At 33.9% G+C, this 23,520-nt stretch overlaps 1 protein-coding gene across 2 annotated transcripts; it reads left to right on the forward strand.

Annotated features, from left to right (window-relative positions):
- Nucleotides 1-200: 200 nt before the first annotated feature.
- Nucleotides 201-10,430, forward strand: LYRM7 (LYR motif containing 7). 2 transcript variants are annotated; one of them, XM_015822452.1, is made up of 5 exons: nucleotides 201-278; nucleotides 3,064-3,136; nucleotides 5,603-5,673; nucleotides 8,537-8,618; nucleotides 10,268-10,430. In XM_015822452.1, exons 1-5 carry the CDS (start codon nucleotides 264-266, stop codon nucleotides 10,336-10,338), a joined length of 312 nt encoding a protein of 103 aa, XP_015677938.1. In that variant the 5' UTR covers nucleotides 201-263; the 3' UTR covers nucleotides 10,339-10,430. The 2 variants fall into 2 exon arrangements, with proteins under 2 accessions (XP_015677938.1, XP_015677937.1); XM_015822451.1 differs by lacking the exon at nucleotides 201-278 and adding an exon at nucleotides 286-533.
- The last annotated feature ends 13,090 nt before the right edge of the window (nucleotides 10,431-23,520 follow it).

Genomic DNA, 23,520 nt, shown 5'->3' on the forward strand with positions numbered 1-23,520 from the left:
ACTCAACACTGTGTTAGAGGAACGCTGATGCTATTTATTCCTTTCCTGCAAAAAATGTTCCCGCTTTCCCTTTTATAATGCTATTCTATATGTATAGCTCTCGAGTCATCTTTTATCTCCTCCTCCTCCTCCTCCCATTCGCTGATTTGTCGTTGTCGTGAGACAATATTCTCATAGAACCAATGACGTGCACTGATGGGCGTGGCTCTGTTCCTCCCGGAAACCTCTATAATAGGGATTCCTCCAAGAGCAGCGGTTCAGCAATGCGAAGGGCAGAGGTTAGTTGATGGTCCGATGTACCTTCGCAGGCAAGATACTGTTTTGGGGCGAGAGATGCGGTGTTGCTGTTGGGCTGAGAACATTATTTGAGCCATATGGGAATGTATTATAGTTGGAGTACATGCTACACATGAACGTGTACATGCTACACATGAACACATGTATTATAGTTGGAGTACATGCTACACATGAACGTGTACATGCTACACATGAACACATGTATTATAGTTGGAGTACATGCTACAGATGAACGTGTAAGAGATGTATCCCATTTTTTCTTGATTTTCTTACTGCCTGACCCATATGGTTATTGTATTTGTTTATTCGTGTCGGAAGCATCACAATTAAAATAAGGCATACTATATGACCTAAAATTTAAAATATACAAGATTAAAATATGTACAAATTAAACAGATCTTGCCCAGAAACTAGCAACGTTAGTTGCGTTCTGTTGTGACATTGTTATTATGACCGATTGATTTTCAAATTATGCATACGGCATATGAATCCTTGAAAACTTCCTTGATTTTTTTAACCTGACGGATAATCTGGTCCTGAAAGTGAGATTGTGATAAAGCCAGTGATTATGCTGTGATGTTCAAATGATAGTAAGGTGCTTATTTCTTTTAGAATTACTTTTTGCTTTCTTATGATTTGCTTTGGATCTTCTACTGTATTAGATTACAATTTCCCATCATCCAAAATGCTGTAGAGCCCTATTGTATACCACTTTACATCTGGGTTCACACAACACATCTAATACACCATGTTACAGTTCAGTGTAATGTATTAGTCCTAAATTTCTCACACGGTCTTTGGTAAGCCACTCTCTTAGTCCGTTTTTTCCTCTATAAATGGCATGTGTGCTTCAGGGTTGATTCCTGGCAACTGCCTGGAGTCCCTGGAGTCTTCTTGGCATGATTTACACTGATGGTTTGTTATGTCTCCCTAAGGCTGAAAGAGACTGGCTGGCCCAAGGTCACCAGCTGGTTTCATGCCTAAGTTGGACTAAAATTCATTTTCCTGATTTTTAGCCTAATGGCTAAAACACTGCACCAAATTAGTTCTCATTTAAATGGATGCATAGATTATGCATTGAATGGGATGAAATGTCTATTGCTTCAATCCCATAAAAGCTGCTGTCGCCCCTTTTGTTTTGTCTCCTAAACTCATGTATTCTTAATAGTTATTCAACCAGCAGAAATACAGCAGGCGATACCTCTTTTGAACAGGAAAGATACATCTATGGAATTCCTATTAACTGTACATGTTTAAAAAATGTTAAGTTTTGTAAAAAAAAAAAAAAAAAAAAAAAGCCGTAAATCTGTCTTTTTACTCTGCTGTTTACTGTTTTTCCTTGATGATAATTCAGTTCATAAAGATATTTTTATTTCTTCCTATAAAACAGTATTCATTCCATTTAAATTGATACGAGGGTATTTTGAGTAGCATTAGTGTATTTTGGTCTTTCTGCCAACCTCTTAGTATACTTATGGGAAATTTTCCCATTCCACTAGTCAAAGAGGCTGATATCCTGTATTACCAGTTACAAAATGTTTATATATTTCTTTCCTCTCTGTCAGAATGAAACAGTAACTTTACTTTTCTAAAAATTCATCTTCCACCTATTTCTCTATAAATTAAAAATGGGTTTGCAAAAATAAGTGTTATAAGAATTCTTATTGCTAATTCTCTGTATTAAAAACAATATCATTACTGATGTCTCTCTCTATTTTAATTAAGCCAGTAGTGTAACAGCCTACCAAACACATTTAAGCACTTTCAAAGTACAGTGTCAAATTTCTCTTAGTTTAATTTGTTTATATATTAATTAAGCAGTGTTTACCTTTCAATAATACCTTTCTCTCACAGTTCTAGGATCAAAAGATTAGATAACATATTCTCTTTCAAATTTTATTTATTTACATGTTGCCTGACTCAAATATGTGGCAGCTCTTAAAGTTAAAATAGAAAACCATTACAAAAAATAACCAAAATCATAAAAACACATTAAATACATTAAAAGAGTAAAAACTATGTCTTTTTATGGTTTTTCATAATCTGCAAGCATGCAGTTCAACGTGCTAACAATGTAACTATCTAGCAAGCTCCACACTTCCATTACCAGATTCCAGAAAAAAGGGAACAGTAAAATCTTCAGACTCTTCCATAAGACCAATAAAAGCCAAGGCTAATCTAACCTTTTTAAACTTACTTACTTATTTATTTATTTATTTATTTATTTGTTTGTTTATTTATTTCATTTATACCCCGCCCTTCTCCCGGAGGACTCAGGGCGGCTTACAGCCAGTTTAAAACAATCCCACATAAATACCAAATACAAATCTAAAATAATTAAAATTAAAAAATATTAAACTTAAACTTAAAAATATTTATTATGTCAGATATTATTTCTGAAATACCTGTAAAATGTCTTCTTTAACACTTTCCTGTCATTTTCTGGAGGCTTGCCTATCTACTGTAAGAATCAGGCAAGGAATTTATGATTATAATACCTATCATATTATGGTCTTTTCTGCTGAGTTTCACATACCAGTATCCACATTAGAGGGAGGAATGTAGGTTGCTAGTTATATCAGCATTTACATCAGCTCTCATTTCTAGGAATCATTTTCATTTTATTCTCCTATGTTGAAATGCTTTTTCTTGGAGATTTTCTATATTTTGTTTCCCTGGTATTCTTACTTCAAATTTAACTGAGCAAATGGTGCTTTCTTTCTAACATAAGAATGTAAAACTTTTAACATTCTATTGTATTTACAGGTCTTGAAAGTTTTCAAGGTTTTACATAAGACAAGGCAAAATGTGTTCAAAGGTGACACCAGAAGCTTAGACGGTAAGAATTCTTGTGGGGTTTTTTTTGGTAAAGGAACTGAAGGAACAAATGCTCAATCCTTTTCCCAGTAGGGGGCTATTTAAAAGCATAGTTTTTAAAAATAAAGTTTTAAGGTATGATTATTAATTCTAGCATGTAGTTGTATTTGAGCATCTATGCTTTTTTCTGGACCGGTGTACATTCTGTATATGCATTGAGCCCGTTATTTCATTATAAAATCTCACCAGTGTTGAATTGTAGTTGCTTCACTGTTTATTCAGTCTTTCTTTCTATGTTTTATCTTAAAAGATACAAAGCCTAAATGTATTTACAATTCTTACTTTATGACCTAAAAAAGTTTTCTTCAGTCAGAAGAAAGGCAAAGTCTGCCTGGCTAACCTCAAACTGGCACACATGCATTCAGATCAAATATGTGTAAGAAGAAGATGACTTACTAGCTTCACCACCCAGAAGCTGTTGGAGAAGTGTTGAGCACTAGACCTTTCTAAACTTTAAAGTTGCAGCAGGGCTGCTGGAACAAGAATTTAATCTTTCTCTTCACTGCAAGCTAAAAGGGGACTGAAAAAAAATCAGACATTTGCAGGTGTTCCATATTAAGAAGTGGGGAAAACAAAGTTGCTCACTTTTTTCATCTATATATATACTTCTAGATGAGAACATGCTTCATCACTGAATGTATTTATATGTTCTAAACCTTGATTTCTCATCCTTGCTATGGATACATTAAAATTTCTCCTGAAAATTTTAAAAAAAGGAAAACTTTCTGGACCTTTTATCAAGGTCTTCTGCTTCATGAGTTCAATATCATATTTTGCTCTTGATTCAACATATTTATTCCAATGCATTTATTTAGAAAGCAGAATAACTTAATGTACAACATTAAGTTATTCTGCTTTCTAAATAAATGCATTGGAATAAATAAACTGAATGCAAATAAGAAAAAAATCAACTTGAATGAAAATTTATTACAATCAAAGGACCCAAGAACAAATAAAAAAGAAAACAACACATGGGAAACAAATCATCCAGAAACAAGTTTTTTCATGCATCTAATCCTGGCAGCTGAAATTTTGGCTGCATTAGGCCTAAATTTAGATAAGAGAAAATTACATATACATGGTTTGAAAAGCCTGGTTGAAAAAAACAAAGGAAAAATAAAAATCATACAGTATACAATTCACACAAACCTAAAATACATGATCTCCTGAGTCAGCTTCTGACTTATTACAAAGGTAAAATCTTTGTACAAGAGGTATTCTTTGGAATCTTCCTATACAAAAAATGTCCTGATTAAGAACTATGATTTGTGTGGGTTAACTATGAGTCCATACACTAATTGTTTTGATAATACATTTCTAAATAAACTGGAAAACAGGATAAATTAGCTTTATTACTCAAATCCTATGAGCTTATATCCTAGAGCCCTTGTCTAATAAACAAAAAACTGAAATATGCCCCATTAAAAATAGGCAATCTGGAGAGAGGCCAATTCGGCTAATTTTATGGGTTATAATTTTAAACTAGGAACTAATAAATCGGTCATCAAAATAAGAAAATAACCCTGAATTGGAATAAAACACAGTTAGTATAGGTGCAGCACAGGATGCCTTGGCTTCCAATGAATTTTGTCCTGTCTCAAAAAGAACTATAGCATTTCGTACAGCTGGTAGTATTAAAAGGGATCCCAACAAATGGACTGTTTAGATACGCACAAATACACAGCAACAAAGAACCACACAAAACCCAACCAAAGAACCACCAACACCACTCCCGTCAACACTGACAAGGCAAGCCACTAGAACAGGGCTGTCAAACTCGCACATCACGTGACATGTCGCAACGTATCGTGACTTTTTCCCCCTTGCCTGAGCTGGGGTGGGCATAGCTTCCACGTGACACATCCGGCACATGGGCTGGCATTTTGACACCCCTGCACTGGAATATAAAATGAGAGAAAACTTCATTCCCTGTAGCACTGATAATGTTACCTAGTTTGAGTAATGAAACATCTGCAAAAAAACAATCAAGCTCAGAGAGCATCAGAGACCCTCTTATTCTGTTCACGTTATGCCACATTTGAAAAATGGGAGCTTATATACATTTAAATATCTCCTTGTTGGAGCCTTATCTTATCCAAGATAATAATTATGCTGCTTTGTGATATGTCAGGTAAACTTTCTTTAAATACTGATTTCTATTAACTGTTTCATGTTCAATTTCCTCAAAGTACTGCAAAGGAATAGTTTTTAACTTGCATTTGGGGCTTTTAGTGACATTTTGTAATATATATTGTAACTTAAATATTGGGGAAACAGACTACATCTTTTTAAATATTTTCAGATTAGCACATAAGGTTATGATAACATAACTGGGAATAAATTTTATAGAAGAATCTATTTTATCTGTAACAAAAAGCTGAATAAATACATTTTTTTAAAAATGCCTATTCTCTCTTTTTTAATGTAGCTGCAAGACTTAAGATAAATGAAGAATTCAAAAATAATAAAAATGAGACTTCTCCTGAAAAAATAGCTGAGGTATTTGCACAGAAAATGTTTCTGCTATTGAATACAATTCTGCATTGCAACTTAAGCTAGCTTAACTTTTACAAAATATACTAAGTTTAATTTTGTATTAACTATATGAAGCAGATTAGGAACAGAATGAGGACGGATATTACTAGCAAACAATTGCGAATGTTTCTGTAAAATTACCATTCTTAATGGTTTTCTAAAAAAGAAATGACAGTGAAACTGTCAGAATACAAATGTATATTGGAAACCACAGCTTGAAAGTCAGTGGCTAAATCTCTGTTTTATGGTGATAGTTTTCTATGCTTCATATTCAAAGGGAAAGATAGTGCAAAGCAATAATCAAAGATGGATTGGGAACAAGCATCTGTTGAGCAGAGATAACAGTTACTTTATTTTTCTTCTTAGAATTCTATACTTTGCAACATTTTTATTGCAGCTTGAAATAGAATAGTCTGGAGCCTCCTAACCTTTAAAGCTAATACAGATAATCCTTATTTAGTATCACACAGGACTGACAACTGTTGCTAAGCAAATTGGTCGCTAAATAGGAAATCAAATGACTAAGATTGTGCTTTCCATTTCACATTTTCCTGCCCCTTGAAATGCTCACTCCAGTGCTGTGATAATTAGCAAAAAGGAGATTAATATTTGTATTTACATTCATTGGAGAGGAAGGGATTATAAAAGACTATGCAGACACACAATGGGGAATATGCATTGGAAGGAATGTGCATTGGAATGTGGTGGTGGTGGTGGCGGCACCATGTTTGGGGCTGGGAGCCATGAGCACCATACACAAATAACCTAGTTTATTCCCCATTGTGTGCCTCCTTAGTCTCTTGTAAACCCTTCCTCTGCAATCTCACTGCTGTTCCAGCTACAGGGACCACACAGGTCAGGCCCAGGATAATGCTTACAAATCATAATTACATGACTGAGGGATGCTGAACAAGGCAATCAGTAAGTGAGAACTACTTGTAGGTACTTTTGAATTTTAAACATATGCTATGTACGTTCCCGCAAAATGACCACTCTGGTGGTATGGTCATGGCCAGTCATACAATTTACTAAAAGACAACAGATTAGATGATTCCTATTACCCTTTCTTGCCTCCCCCCAAACTTTCCAGTTTACACACTCATTTGGAAAAGTTTCTGTCTTTAGGCAGAAAGAGCATTGAACCAAAATCCTCATCACTTTTATTTTTAAAGAATGCCTCTATAGAAATGTTCTGGAAAATATTTTTTTATTTTATTTAATGAATATGTATATGTATATTATATATGTATATTAAAAAAGAAACATAAAATAGGATATAGAGCTTAGAGGGCACTCTGAGAAGTTCCTGCTGGCACTTTGAGAAACCATATTGGGAGAGCTAAACCTTAAGCTTTTGGAATTCTGTAGGAGCTATCTAGGTTTTTAATGATACCAACTTCTTCTTTCTTATTAAAGCATGGCTAAATAGATCTAGAGGCTTTTTTTTAATCTGACCATTAATCAATCAAGATCCTGAAACAAGATCAATTTTGTCGCCTTTCTATTTAGCAGAATATTATACTATCAATCCCTGCCTGACAAAACTGTTACTTTGAAATTTATTAGCTCATGAGCTAATAAGTATTATATTTTGTCACCAGTTTCAAACTAGTGAAAAAGCTCTCTTTGTTGTTCCATTTCAGAAACATTTCCCTCGCTCACTGATTTTTTTTTCATAAAATGCCACCATTTATAAATGAATGCTAGTTATCTGACAGGTGAAAAAGAGGGAGATTAGGGAGAATAGCATCTCTGCAAAACCTGTTTAAAAGAATAATAAATTGCCTGTAAAAGAGGAACAAGCTCTTTTATGTGGATGCAGGATATATATATATGGACACCTTTAAATGAACCAATCTTTGACACAGAGTCTTCTTGCAGAAATCGGCATAGTAGATTCCGTTATTCTGTAATTTTCTCTCTCTCAAAATTGGAACAGCTCTAACTCCTTGAATTACTGATATTTAGTTTCTTTTGCCTGAAGAAAAAAAATACTTCTGTCAAATTCAGCAAGTGTTCATGTGTTCAACAGCATTAAAATCTCAGCTGTAAAAAAAATGAATTTATGAAGCTTTCACAAAATTTTAGCTGATTGAACACTGATAGCTAAATTAAACACATGCATATTTTTTCATGGGTTATTATTCTTTCAGTCAGTAACTCAGATATTTTTACAAGCTGACTCATGGAGATAATTATTTAGATTTGGAGGAATAGACTGTCAAATTATTCATGAATTTGATGGAATGATAAAATTATAACTGTTTTGAAATCATAATAAACTGTAATTACTATCTGTATATCAAGTAGTATATTCCTGCTTTGTGGCTTTGAATTTTAATAAAGTGTGAGATCTTTTTAGTGCTATCCAGTTGATAGCTCTCTGAGTACTTCTTTGGAGCAGTATGATAGCATTGTAATGATTTCTAGTAGTAGGTGCAATATAAATTAATGAAAGATGTCAAACATGAAAATGTAATATTAAAAGAATATAAAAATATCATTAAACAAACTGATAGTTTCAGGCACTCTTTAGTGATCATAAAGGAAATATATTGAAAAGTTCACTTTTGCACTGTTTTGGAAGGAAATACAGGGTTTTTATGATTAAATCTCCACCCCGTGATGAATATTTCTTTATCCATATTCTATTAAAGCATAGGTAATATAAATATAGTAATGTCAATATCAAAGATAAACATCCTTTGAAAATCTCAGTTACGAATTGTACAATGAACTTGTAAGGTTTATTGTTCATTTCATGGATGATTAGGAAGTAAAATATATTAGTGAATAATTATTAATTCTGTTTCCCAACTCCACCCAGTTTATAAAATTAGCTTCAGATGTGGAAGTTATACTTAGAACATGTGTCCTACAAGGTGTTTATGTGGATGCCGACAAAATAAGTAAGTAAAGATTCTCTGCCTTGCAACTTTTATTAATCAGTTTACTACATATATGAAGCTAAACCTGGTACAGTGTATTTGATTTATTAGGTATAAATATATATACCATAGATAGAGGGGGTACATGTGATAATTATACAGTATCATCTTTTAGAATTTAATTAGATTTAATTAATATATTAATATAGTAAATAGAAATTCTGTAGATTTCAATATATTCTGTTTATGGCAGGTTGATATTAGTTTCAAGTAGTTATTTAATGAATAGTGGAATATTGAAGAAATATCAGTATATAGTTATGAAAGCCTTATAAGCTATCAATTTTTTTCTGTTTTCCTAATTCCAACAAAATCTGTTTTAATAGAAACTTTCTACCTTGAATAATTAAATATCTTAACATATTAATGTTTCCAATAATATATTTCTGTAATATTGTATCTAATGAATTATTAAATAATGCATACCTGAAAAGCCCCCCTCCAATAAAATGTATATGGTTTGTCTATTTTTCTATCCTATGGTACTTCCTGTGGAATGTGAGATCTTTGCAACTTAAAATACAAAATGTTATGATTAATATCAAACAGATTAAACCACTTTTAATTCCAAATAGGTACAGATTCAGTTTGCATCAAAACCTTAACTAGAATTCCAGACGTGAAGGCACCATAACTTTCTGTTGGCATTTTCTTAATGATCTGTAGCATGGAAATTTGCCTTTTTTTAAAGCTGCTATACATTGTATGAACATCTTTTTTTTATTTATCCACTTAATTATTGACACCAATGATAGCATGTCAATCCCTTAGTTACCCCTTAAGCTTCCATAGCTGAGACTGGACACAAACTGAGATGTCCACAGATTTAGTTTGACACCTTAACCAACATGCCACATTTGTTCTCCATTATACTGAATAATCATATTTGACTTTTTTTTTTACTGAAGAGTAAGAAGTAATTGAGTACTGCATTCATCAAGTCATTATTAGCTACAGTACTTACAGGTTTTTGTGTCTCAGTAATAAAGCTTTTGGTTTCTGGGCAAGAAGTCACAGATTCAATATCTGCACACTCAAGGAGGATAAGGATGATCTCAGTTAGAGTTCAGCTCTTTATCATATAACATAAATATACAATGGCATAGAAATGGTCTGCCATTTCTTTCTTCCTAGATTTATTTGCTTAACTTCTTAGACTCCCCTACAGCTGTGGTTTTCACATCTTCTCTCCCACCCAAGAACCAAGTATGGCCCAATTCTGCTTAATTTCCAAGCCCAGGTAGATGCTGTCACTTGCTAAAATGGTATCTCCAGAAATGACTGGAAAAATTCCTGCCTAAAACTCAGGAAACCCACCACCAATTGAAACAAATAACATTTGGATTAATACGTGAATGAATGTTTTAACTAAATATGGATTTTTTTTGCCATGATCTGACTATGGCAAACAGATAAAGAATATGGCCTTTGCAGTAGGCAGAACATTTAAATATGTGTGTTTGTAATTAGTTTATAGTTTCACAGATTCCTATTTGTAGAAAATAATGCTTCTAATTCTACAATCTCCATTATAAAGTACTAGAAAGACAGTGTAGCCTTTGTTTAAACAATAGTGTGGAAAATCTAATATTAATGTCTTTTTCTTCCAGGGCTTTTACCAAGAAAGGATGTGCTGCGAGACAATGCTCCATACTGTGACACCCCGAAGCAAAACACATGAATTTAATAGAACAAAAGATTTGATTAATTAACTGTGCCATGTAATTTCTTTTAAAATAAAATCTCTTTTCTATAATATCGGCCTAAATAAAATTCTCAATATGAATTATTGTATTCAAATGAAAAGCAAAAAAAAAAAATACTTTTTGTTAATTCAGGAAACATATTCAGATTTATTTTCTGGTTTAAGAGAATATCTTTACGTATACGGTAACCAAATTAGTGTAAGACTTTCATAAATTTTAATCCCTCCAATGGATATGATTCATTATTTTATGTACTTCAAATTTATATTTTCCTTTCAATCCCCAAATATGTAATAACCTATTTTAGAATTAAAAAAGAAAATGTTTTCAAATTTTAAAACATAATTCTAAAGATTCCAGAAAAATAAGGTGCAGAGTTTCATGCAATTAATGTAAATTATAATTTTTTAAATTTTCAGTGAATATTATACAGCATACATATGATTTTATTCAAGTTTAAGGAGTTTATTTTAAACCTTTACACTTGAGGAAAGAAATGTTGGTTTATAAAGGTATAATTCCAGTCATTCCATTCCACTCAGAAGTAGTTCACATTGAATTCATTGGGCTTAACCCTAATTTGTAGATTGCAGCCTTAAGCTTTGATGCTATCTACAATTTATATTATTTATATGCCAATAGGCATCAAATGACCTACGCTTACCTTTTCCTAAATTTTAGTGAACTTAATAATAGCACTGACTTCTGTGTAGTCTTGAAATTGTGCTACATGTCAGTTGTTTCCACTTTATGTTATCAGTATAATTTTAAATCTGAGTTGTAGCCTGTATATTGGATATTTTTACAGGAATTATAGGAATAGCTTGTTCCCTTGGCTTTAACACTGTTACAGGAAAACAGTAATGGACTCAAGGTTTAATGAAGGAGGAGGGACTTTTACAGTGTGGTTTTTTTGCTTTTTAAAAAATAAATAAATAGTGGAGTATTGAATGGGAAAATATGGCAAAAGGACTGAAGAACATCCTCATGGAAAGATTATTATGAAGTTTTTTATGAAGAAAGAATTTTCTCCCTTCCTGATTTAGTACGGTGGCTTTCATTCCCAAATTATTAAAATTATGTATATTGTATTTGTAGAATAATTCTCATTGGATAATTACACTGAATTGATTTTATGTTCTCCATTTGGAACCACAGAGTTACTAACTTACATCATGTCTCAGACCATCTCTTCAACACTGATTTAAATTATTCTCATAGTATTATCCAGCCATTACTACTGTAAAGTGACATAAATAGTCATTAGTGTTGTTTTGCTCCAACCTTATCAAATGAAATTATTAGTAGGGATAGCTTCAAACAAATCTCATTTCCTTATGATAAAGATGTAGCAGGCATTTTAATACCCACATGAGCAGTTGTTTGGCTTATAGATCAATTTTGTTTATAATTATTGTTTAGACTATTATGTTTTTACCACTCCATTTGTTCTTTTGATTTTATTTATTTTTTATATCTACTAAGAAAGGTTAGACAATATTTAGTCAAAAATATAGTGGTGTGTTCAGCAGATGGTGCTCTTGCATATCTATAAGAAAGCAAGCTTGGGAGAGAATTCAGACTCATGCCCTAGGTGCATTTTATTTTGAGAGGTAAGCAGTATTTCAAATGTACATTTTATAATTAATTGGTTGAATTATTGGAAGTAAATAATTAAACCTCTTTGTTTTAAAAAGAAATATAAAAACAAAAAGGTCGGTTTTCAACAGTCTGTTTAAACAAGCATGAGTTTTTCTTGAAATATATATTAGATATATTACATGCATATGAAATAAAATACATACCGTTTAGAATAAAACTAAATCATAAGTTATGATTCAATGAACAATAGCTTATAGCCGTAATAGTGAAACCCTCTTAGATGTGGGTTTGATTAAATTCAAGGAAATATCCAAGTAAGTGTATTTATCTTAGCTAAATTATAGCTAAATTATAACCTTAACTAGATTTTACATCCAACTTTTTCAGTATCTTTTAAAATATGAGTTCTGCAGGGATTCTTTTCATTTGTGCTATTGCTCCTGAAAATGCCAGATTGGTGTTAGCTTTAATGATGTAACTGTAATTATTGGCTGTGTATCATTAGATCTGTACATAAGGAATTTAATTTCTAGTACTGGCAGTTCTTTTTGCACTTCCTTTGCAAAAATGGAAAAATATTAACACTGGAAAATTAAAAATAAGGCCAACTAACCTTTGCAGGAAAACAGACTTTCCTTGCATGAGACAGCTTTTTCCAAATGTTTCCTAAAGTTTAGCTTGGAAACACTCTGTTAGAATGAATGAGAAATGCATAATCATGAATGCTATTAAATACACAATCTTTTCTATAGATATGACTACAGTAAATCCCTACTATAAACTTGAATTATACATACCATTTGTGTTAAAACGTTTTTCTTTACAAAACTAGTTTCTTACAGTAGGAAGTGTTCGGTACAACTGACTCCTGGGTACAATTTTGGTATATACTGTAATCTTCTCAGACATGTTTTCTACTCTATTACAGGCAAGTTTTAGATTAACAACAGGTATTATGGTATAATGTGGCATGTTGTGTTTAAAGTATTGGATGTATATGTTTCAGCATCCATTACTGAATTGGAAGGGGAAGACTATTCTAGTTCCTGCCTTTTCAAGAAAATTTATGTTAGCAATGATGGTATTATTATATCATGCTTGAGTGTACTTTGAGAATTTAAATTTTAAACACCAATTTAAACTAAGGCAATCTGGGAACTTGATAAACATAAGGAAAAGATAAACCCCAACAGTAAGTTGGACAAAATTCTTAAAAGTATGCTCAGATTGGTTCACGCTAGGAAGTCACTCTATATCTCTGCAAAGCAGGAATCATGCTAAACTGGCCTTGCCCTTTTTTATGCTTAGGAATTTAATTCTTAGGACATTTTGCTGTTCAGACTTTTATTCTATCTGATTCAATACTGTCTGTAGGACTGTTTTCTCTCAGAAGCTGTGTTCGCACATCGTGATACTTTATCCAGGTATGATACAGTACTTCTCAGGATAGTTTTATTGCTGTAACTTAATGGTAGCTTTATTTACATTATCTCCTCCTACAAAGCCAACACTAGAGGGGAATAATCACTCCAGTTAGAAATGCTAAGTATAATAAAGTAGTCAAAAAGTCATTCTATAATTCAATATTTTTTTAGGACATAGAGCAGATTTAATAAAACAGCACATTTTCCCCCTTACTAGCCTATATGTAGCCTCAGGTCAATTCACAAGATTCAGATGTGGTACATCAAATCTGACGAAAGTGATAAAAGGAATTATGTCCTCCACTTGCCAGAGATTGCCTGGGGCAAGTAACTGCTGTCAGTCTCTGACTTGTCCCATGTTGGCTGTTTGCTAAAACAGATTCAGCTGATTAGCTCTCATACGATTAAAAACAGCAGGAAAAAATATGTCTGAACTGAGAATATTTGAAAAGAAATAATGGGGATTGTACTTCTAGAAAGGACCCTATAAGGCAGTGGTCCCCAATCCTATAAGGCAACAGGGGAAAGGGGGATGATTTGGCACGAGCGGCGGACGAACGCCGCTCGCACAAGGAGGTTGAGGATCCCTGCTCTAAGGGTTTTTCTTTTATTGTCCTAACAGTTGGCCAATCAAAATATATTTGATATTTATTTAATTTGCAATTATGTACTAGGCAAGGCTGTCAGTATGGTAATCTATATTCCTGCTTTAGTTTCATCCTCGTAACAATCCTGTGAGGTAGTCTGAACTGGGAATTGTGATTGTCCCTAACTCACACAGAGAGCTACTTGAAAAGACATGAACATGAGTCTGTCAAACTCTCAAGATTTCCATGCTGATGTTGGAAATGTAAAAGAAGGTTTACCTCTGCAACCAATGATCTCTTGTCTGCAACAGTACATGTGTTCTGGAGGTGTTGCTTCAAAACAGGCGGTTAACCAAATAAAACAGTGCTCTGGCATGAAAGCAAAACAAATGACATGAATGAGAATGAGAACACTAAACGTTCAAGAGAACAGGAAAGCAAGACCAAAACAACGGATACGAAATAAAGCATGGTCATCATGTTCCTCTTTTTTTTCTTCCAAAGGATGGTTGCCCCTCTCCTCCCCTTTCCTCCTACACTGTGAGTAATTTGAGGTAAACTTCCTTTCACACACACAATACTTTCTTGTATTCTTCAGTTGTCTATTCCTTAACAGCAGACTTGACAAGAACAGTTTCACTAGAAATGAACTATCGCTCATAATTACTCAGAACATTTTTTTCTTAATGTGCTTCTTCCCCACAGCAACATTTTAAGGTATTCTGGGCAAGATGTTCTCTGTGCCCCCATATTCCCGACTCCTCTTTTGTCCACCAATTTCTTCCTTCTCACTTATTTTTCCAGCTCCAAATTCTCTTTCTGTTTTCTCCCTTTGCCCTTATTAGACATAGGATTGCTCTCCCCATCACACAACTATATAGCTCTCCTTTCAACCAGAGCAGGTGCCAGTGAGGCTGCCCCAAATCAGGTTGCCCCAAAGCTGGTGAGGTACAGATATATAAGAATTTGCCACAGATCTGCAATGCTTCATGTGTATCATGGCAATATTTTAAGTTTTGTTCATACCAATACTCATGACAAAACTGCTTCCATCCATTCTAAAGAATATTGAAAGAATTTCAAGGCTACATAATGTAAGATTAGAATTAGAAAAACCATTATATTTGCTTTGCTACAGTGGACAGTGATTTATTTTTTATTTATGTCCTGCCTTTATTTTGCACAATTCAAAATGGTAAACCTAATGCTTCCTTCTCCAAATTTTCCAGAAGAATAACCCTATGATGTAAGTTGGGCTGGGAGAGTATGAGCAGGTCAAAGTTGTCTGACCATTATCAAAATATATAATTAGGATGAACTTTCTATTACATCAGTTAATCAGCAATAGAATGTGAAACCATCTGCCACTATACCTTTACCTCCACCAGAAAGTGATATATGCATGCCTAGCTACTCCAACAATATCAAAAAAATGTTTTTATGGCCAGCATTGAGAGTTAGCAAGAGAAGTCAACCTGATTCAGATTTTACACTATTGAAATAAGTACTTATTCATGCCATAATCTCACAGAGTCAGCACTGATAATGAAACCTGATTAAGGCTACATGCTACAAAAACTATGGATGGTCTATGTTTTTTTACAGAGTGTATCAAGGTGTGTTGTTCAAACCCAATGCATTGGGCATATTCACTAGTGTGTGTGATATATCATATCTACACCGATTCTCATCATATCTACACCTATCTCTACATATGTACGCATACTATGTATATATATGCACAGTACAAAAAATACCAAACTGTATTTTTTTCAAGATGCTGGAAGCCACAGTGAAGTAGATAAACCTCCTTTTAAAAGCAAGAAGTATTGTAGAGGTTGATAGACCCACAGCTTATAGTGAGGGTAGCAGCAATTTATTTATAGCCCATCAAAGCAACCTGAAAATGTGGCGCTACATTTTTATTTTTATTTTTGCAACAGTGGCTGTTTCCAGCAATTTTTGTAGCATGGAAACAACAGTGTATAACTGGATATGTATGTGCTAATCCTCTGAAAGGCATTATTTGTTTGTTATTAAATTTACTGCCTATCTTAAGTATGAGCCTGCAATGTGCTGCAGCTGCAAAAAAGCTAATACAGTCCTAGACTGCATCGATAAAAGAATAACAGCAAGCTCATAAGAAATAATAGTACTGCTTTATACTATATTAGTGAGGCCCCCCTTGAAATACTGTGTCCAGTTCTGGTCACCATAATATAAAAAAAGATACTGAGACCCTAGAATGAGTGCAGAGAAGAGCAACAAAGTGATAAAGGATCTGGAAGCTAAATCGTATGAGCGGTTGAGGGAGTTAGGTATGTCTAACGAAAAGAAGGACTAGGGGATGATATGATAGCTAACTTCCAGTACATGGGGGGCTGCCAGAGAGAGGAGGGGTCAACTTATTCTCCAAAGTTTTTGAAGGTAGGACAAGAAGCAATGGGTGGAAGCTTATTAAGAGAGATCCAACCTGGAAATAAGAAATTTCCTGACAGTGAGAACAATTAACCAATGGAACAGCCTGCCACCTGGTTGTGAGTGCTCCATCACTGGAGATGGTCAAGAAAAGATTGGACAACCATTTGTCTGGGATGAAATAAGGCCTTCTGCCATGGGCAAGGGGGTTGGACTAGAAGACCTTCCAGTTGTAATGTTCTGTTCTAAAAAAAAGTAGTAGGAAGTTTCCTGAGGTAAACAAAGTGCAGCTTTAAGATGGGAAATGGGTATCTCTGTGTTTCAATTTGTGTCTGAGAGGAGGTTTAACTGTTGCCATTCTTCTTGGATTTTTTTAAATTAACATCAAATATCTCATGTGGCATTTACATTGGGATCTGTTTTTAAGCTTTTCTTTGTTTTCCTAGCAATTATTTCCTCAAATTTAAATGTATCCCTAGGCCTCAAAACTTTTGACATCTCTGGTCTATTAAATACAAAAGTGTGGCCAAGAAAAATATGTTGCAGATATTGAGTGTTTGGGACCAGGGTTGTAGCTTGCCATATTTTCTACCCAAATACTCAATTCTGACCAAATATTCTGTTTTCTCTTTTCTTCCAACCAGTTTCCACCTGATTCCCACTGAGCTTGCTCATATTTTTTCTAATATTGGTAAATGGAGAATCTTCTCCGCCCCCGGGAGATTTTCTACAAATGCTGAAGACCTTTTCAAGCCCATTCGTGCAATTTTCTTGTGGGTGAGCTGTATGATACTTAAGTATCATACAAGTTCAGAGGATAAGTTTGCTGTTCTGATACAAAACTAGCCAATGTCTAGTTTGACAGACTACCCAGAGCATTCAGAGAGATAAATATGTTTAAGTATTTACTTTCTGCATGCTGAGCAACTCCAGATTTTTTCTTTTGTAAATGAGACTGGCTTCTCGGTTTCATCAGATGTGATAGAGATCTTTCTATAAAGAGGAACAAACGTTTAGTCAAAATATTCTAATCACACTGGTCTGTCTTCAGTTAGAAGGTAACAAGATAACGTGGGCAAGCCAAATTTTTGTTTTCTGGATAAGTATTTTTTTTCTTTTGACAGAGAGCTTTCTACCATGCCTTCAGGATATAAACTACATAACCCAGGTTTGTATAATCTTTTCTGCCAGCTGACCTTCCCTCACTTTTCCCAAGGTTTGTATGAGGTGAAGCTGAATTCCAGCCAAGTTGGCTGATATTGAGACTGATGAAAAACCAGCTTGTAGAGAAAAACAACTAAAGGAAATGGAAGAGGTTATAATTGCTCCCTGTATCTAGAGAATGCATCCACCTTTTGATTCTCAGTGAATCAGGTTGGAAGAATAGTTGGCTTGCTCTTAGGCTGGACTAAAATGGATGAAGCTAGAAAGAACAAAACAAGCTTCTGGGAAATAAAGTTTTCTAAAAGAGCAGTTTCTTCAATTTAATGTTTGGTGTGTGTGCATACCTAATAAAGTTCTCCATAGCTTTCTACCATAAAGTTGCTGAAATGGTCATTGACCTGTTTGATTAGAGAAAAGACAATACCTATATTTACTGATGATTGGAAATCCAGTGTGGATTATGCATAAAATAGAAAAAAAATGGCCTTAGGATTCATGGTTTTGATTATTAGATAGGATAGATTATAGAAAGAAGAGAAACATAATGTAACTGTGGAGAGAGAGGTCAATTTATAATTGTACTTGTATTGGAAGCCACCTCTTTATAACTTTTTCTTTTCTTTTGTATTTTACTGCTATTATTTCCCTTTTGGTACTTTTAGTTTTTTCTTTCATCTTTCTTTTTTCTTTTTCTCTATTTTAGTTTGTACTATATTAGTCTTATTCTTCTGTTTAAAGTTTTCAATAAAATTAGATATATACTGTATATGCACATGTATATCCCTAAGGAACCATTAAGATGGTAATTAATTAATTGACTACATCTGGCCTGCCTGGTATATAAATTCTAGCTTGGACAATGATGTGCTAGAATAGCTCATACCAGCTTCTGAGAGAGCCAATTATTAAATTTTCAGGAATTTTGAGAGTTGGTTGAAAGCAAGGTACAATGGCCAATCTGTTATGAATCAAATGAATCAATAAGATCAGAAATATTTTCTTTATTCAAACTGAGAATATTAATAGAAATTTAAAAAGTTTAGTGTTGTTTTTGTTTAAAAGTGGCAAAGGTTTTTAAGCAAATTTTACTTCACTGTTACTTTAATTCCCATGTATTTAAATACATATCTCATTTCTATTATTACTGTAACCATAAAGTAAGGAATAAATGAAGGGAAAAATTACAGATTATGGTATCTGATCTCTAGGCAACCATTATATCCTGCTATGTTAATATGTGCAGAATTTAAAGTTGTAAGGTAACAGTAGAAAGGGAACATGGTGGGAAGAAAGAAGATAGAAGAAGGGAAATGTGTAAAAAAGGCATGTTACCACAAAAAAAAACACATTTTTAATGAAATGTCATTGTAACCCTGAATTAAATGAGAGTAAATATAAAAAAGTTATACCGAAATTAGTCAAACTATATATTTCAAGCAATACAGAGGGACTAACTGACTCTTCTATCCAGTACAAAGTTAATCATGATATTATTGTGCAAATTTGAGTTCATACTTACTATTCACGTATAGTAAAATAATAAAACTGTGAATATGGAAGATACAGAAGTTTGGATATTTTTCCAATTTATTCAATATTAGTTTATTCTTTGCTCTCAAATTGTTAGGCCCCAAAAATTTGGCTTACAACCAGCAAGAAGACTATTCCACAAGTGAATAGATTTGCTGACCTTTCTAACATCTCTGATAGTGATTCTTCTTCTCTTTACAATCAACAATCATGTGTTCTTCCTCCCCAAAACTACCTGAGCATTCATAGACGAAGATAATTCACACTTACAAAACACAGGAAGATTAAAAAAAAAATCTTTAAACACTTCCAGCTAGCAGCTTCAACTGTGAAAAGCACTATTAAGAAATGGAACGGTTGAGGCAATATCTCAAGGACCAAGAAAATTCTCTGCAATATAGCAATAACAAATCATTACAAATGACCAGGTGATAAATTTATTAAACTCACATTGGAGTGATTGCCCACAATTGTATAGTACTGAGTACTAGTTTATAGTACTATAGTACTAGTTTATAAAACAACAATGTTCATGAGAAAATTGTCAAAAAATATTATCTCTAGTCAGAAAAATCATGGCTTAAATTATGGAAAAGAAAACACTTTGTAACAGCACTTTATACTTTTGAAACAAAAACTGAACAATTTGGTCATCTTCTTTAAAAAAAATATAGGGGGGGGTGAAGCATTTGAAAAAAGGAAAGCTTGCCAACTGTTAAGTACAGGAGAAATCTATGACAGTTTGGATCTGTGTGGCAGCAAATTGTACAGGAAATTTTGTAGGAGGAATAGATTAATTATTAACACATCCTAGTAGTTAATGTATGAAGAAACTGAAGCTGAAAAGAGGTTGTCTATTTCAGCAAGATGACATTCTAAAAGATACTTTCAATCAGCCATAAAAGAAAAGAAAGATAAAGGTTCTGGAATAGCTGCTCAGTACTCCAGTCTGAATATTATTGGAAATCTGTGAGGAAATCTCAAGCATGTAATACATGCAGGCAGACAGAAGTATATTTTTATTCACCTGGAAGAAGGAACACTGGGGAAAAGTTCTAAAAGCAAAAAATTGGAAGTTATTTTGGAAAGGACAACAATAAAGTATTAAAAGGAAATCCAAATTTATATATTTGCTATATCCACTGTTTCTTATTCTTAATTTATAACAAAAAAAACTGCACACGATTAGTAAATGTGCTTTCAAATTTCCAGAAATATGTGGAGGTTATATCAGCTCCTCTTCCCTTATAGACTGAATTAAATACAACATTTGGCAAGAGGTAGCTCTTTTGTATGCACCTGTAAGTCAAAAACTTTTTTGGACCACAGTAATTGTTAGACTCTGTCCAGAGTCATCTTACAGGGGAAATGGGTGGCCTAACAATCTGTACTATCAGGTGTGTGAGCTTTTTTTCCCCTCTTCCACTTCCTTTTTGCCTACTGAGTTACCCAGAAAGGTGATATAGTAGTATATGAGTTGATCAGTAGTCTTTTTGCAATCAGGGAATGATTACATGTAGTTTGGAGGATCTAAGTCAGCAACACTGCTTTATTTGCATTAGCCTCTGACTAAAATGTTGTCCATTCTCTGTCCAAAATTATCCCAGCCACCTACTTTCAAAGACCCAGCATGATAGCTATAGTCTTTCTTGGTCTTAAAATACAGTATCAATGAGATAAAACTGGTATATCTTTCTAAATGCTGCATACTCCAACTCCAATTTAAAATAGCCAACATCATTCAGAAGAATGGGAATTGAAATCCAAAAATATTGAGAAGATTACAGATTGCCTATGCCCAAATTAAGTACTGGACTGTATAGCATACTGGAAGAGCCCATTTATATTGAAGCTAGACATCAACAATATTTTTTTCTGAACAGCAAAGGAAATTGCTAGAGGAGGGCCACAATTAATCTGCACCCTTTATTATAAAGGTAAAGAAGAATATATACTTCAGTAGTAAGAGGCAAATGCTGGAAAGCTTCAGACACGTATCCAATTAGCTGATTAGTTTTGATTCCTTGAAACCAACAATGCTTGGTCAGCAATTGGCAGAAATGATTTAACCTCTAAGTTTCAAGATGTGGATTTATTTTTCCTAAAGTAATTCTGAATGCATGCATATTACTGAAACATATGAGTATGCTGTTAAAGTGGCTTTGTCAGGTTATATGCGGTGGAGAAGGTATTTTTACATAATGAAAAATTGTACTGAAGAATAAGGCATAACGTAAGGGGGCTACTCTCTTCTAAGTTCCTAGTTTGGCTTTCCTCAGGTTGGCATTATCCTGATGCCTTACTCCAAGAAATCCCAGTCATTACTCCTAATATATCTGGAAAGTACTTTCTGGGGAAACATTGTCTGACTCAGGGTCTGAGCTCTGAAACTTTTTTTCTTTTCATTTTTATGTTCAAACAAAACATGATGAAGGAATCATACAACTCCCTTTTGCTGACATGGATTTAGGGACATCTTTATTGGTGATGATCTTTATTGGTCTGTAAGTCTTTCTGTCCACTGATTATTTCTTGCATGTCTCCATTTGGACTTAACAGAGGAAGGGGGAAACATTAATTGAAAGTGAGGTGATGGTGAGATCTGTCTACTGAATCTGATTTTCCTTCCCTTTTTCTTTGTGTTTCTATGATTTCCAAATATGAGGTTGGAATTAAAATACAAAGCCCTCCCACACATAACTTATGTTTGTAAACTGACACTAACTGTCTGGTCTGTCTAACCAGAGAGCCAGTTTAGTGTACTGTAGTGGACATGCTGAGCTAGTAAGGAGGAATCTATGAGTTCTAGGCTTCCCCTAGCCATGAAAGTCAGCTGGGTGACTTTGAGATAGCACAACCCATCTCAGAGGGTTATTGCTGTGGGGAGACAGGAGGCATAGTATGAAGTATGTTTGCTGCCTTGAGATATATAAAAAGGTGGGATAAAAATCTAATAGTAATATTGAGAGTAATCCCATCCCATTTTTCCACTCTCTATGGCAGAAAAAGCATATGGTAAGGAATCAGGTTTTTCAACCAAAAGGCAAAGAATAGGGCCAAAACATGTGAAGCTGTACCACTTCAAAAATAGAGACATGTGAAGGAAGCTTCCTTTTTAAGATTTTTGAGCAACTGAATAATTTTGCTGCTTGCAAACAGAACCAGCAAGTCACAGTCCTTGAGTCAGTGTCCTTTGTGTGATCAGACATAACATCTCTTTTAAAAGGCTTGATTGTACAGATATGTTCCTCACAATTCTATGATAAGAAAACTTTTGTTGAAATAAGCATGTCCATGGTGGGTTTTTCCTCTTAGAAGGGGATGAGAACGCAATCCAAAGGTTCTGGCTATGAGTGACCCAGGATTCAGATCAGGTAGTGGAGCCTAAAGTAAAATGACTCCCTATGATTTGAAATCAGACATTGTATACTGTTTTCCTAGAAATATTTACCTTCAGCTGAATCACAACCATTCCTAGACTGATTCCTCTGGTATCCATTGTAGCATTTATTAGTTTAAATCCAGGGGCTGCCTTGAATAATTATTTCCATCTAGCATATTGATAGATCTAATTTACTGCTTTTGACTGGGATGACAGTCTCACTTTCTCTTTTGTAAAATAGAGAAATTAAAGCATGTGATAAAAATATTAAAATAGGTGAAATCTTATTCTTATGATGGTTAAAATAAAATGATATTTTATTGGTTAGATCCTTTCAACATTAATAACTGTGACAATGTAATAACCCTGGCAGCTTTCTGTGTATCTACCATTAGAAATTATATTTGGAAAGATGAGAATCCACACTATTACTTTCTTTATGAAAATCCCACTTCTTTAATTTCTAAATACATAACCATGTATGCTTGGAAGTCAAACTGGAAATTTCTTAAAGTCCAATCCCCAGGTCCTCCAAAGCAGTTAAACCTAGCCTATAATCATTTTTATCCTTGCTGTCCTTGGAACACTAAAAACGTGCTGACAATACCATTGAATTAATCAGGCTTATTCTCAGCTAGCTCATAAGAAATTTCAGAAATGTCTTGCTGGTTAACATGGATCCCTGTGTAGTAACATCTGTCACTCTCCCTTCAAATTACAAGATAATAAAATAAATTCCTAATGCCCCAGTACCTATAGTTTCAGTTTACATGTGAATGTGTTTGCTTTATCATTTTGCAAAAGGCATTTTTCTCACACTTCTAAACCTTAGTTGCATACTGTTTTGGTGCTGGATAAAAGATAAACAATTTAGAAAGCCTGCAGGCAGGGCTCGTGACTTTTAACAGAAGAGAGAAAGAGTATTGATGGCTAGGAGGTATGGGAGGTGATGATCACCACAAATGGGAAAATGTCTATCCATAAATTCTGCAGAGCTTCAACATGACAAATAAACAGGTTGCCTTTTCTGAAATTTGAGGTACTCGGCAG

This window comes from Protobothrops mucrosquamatus, unplaced genomic scaffold (genome assembly GCF_001527695.2).
Source record: "Protobothrops mucrosquamatus isolate PMUCROS unplaced genomic scaffold, P.Mucros_1.0 scaffold1573, whole genome shotgun sequence".
NCBI lineage: Eukaryota > Metazoa > Chordata > Lepidosauria > Squamata > Viperidae > Protobothrops > Protobothrops mucrosquamatus.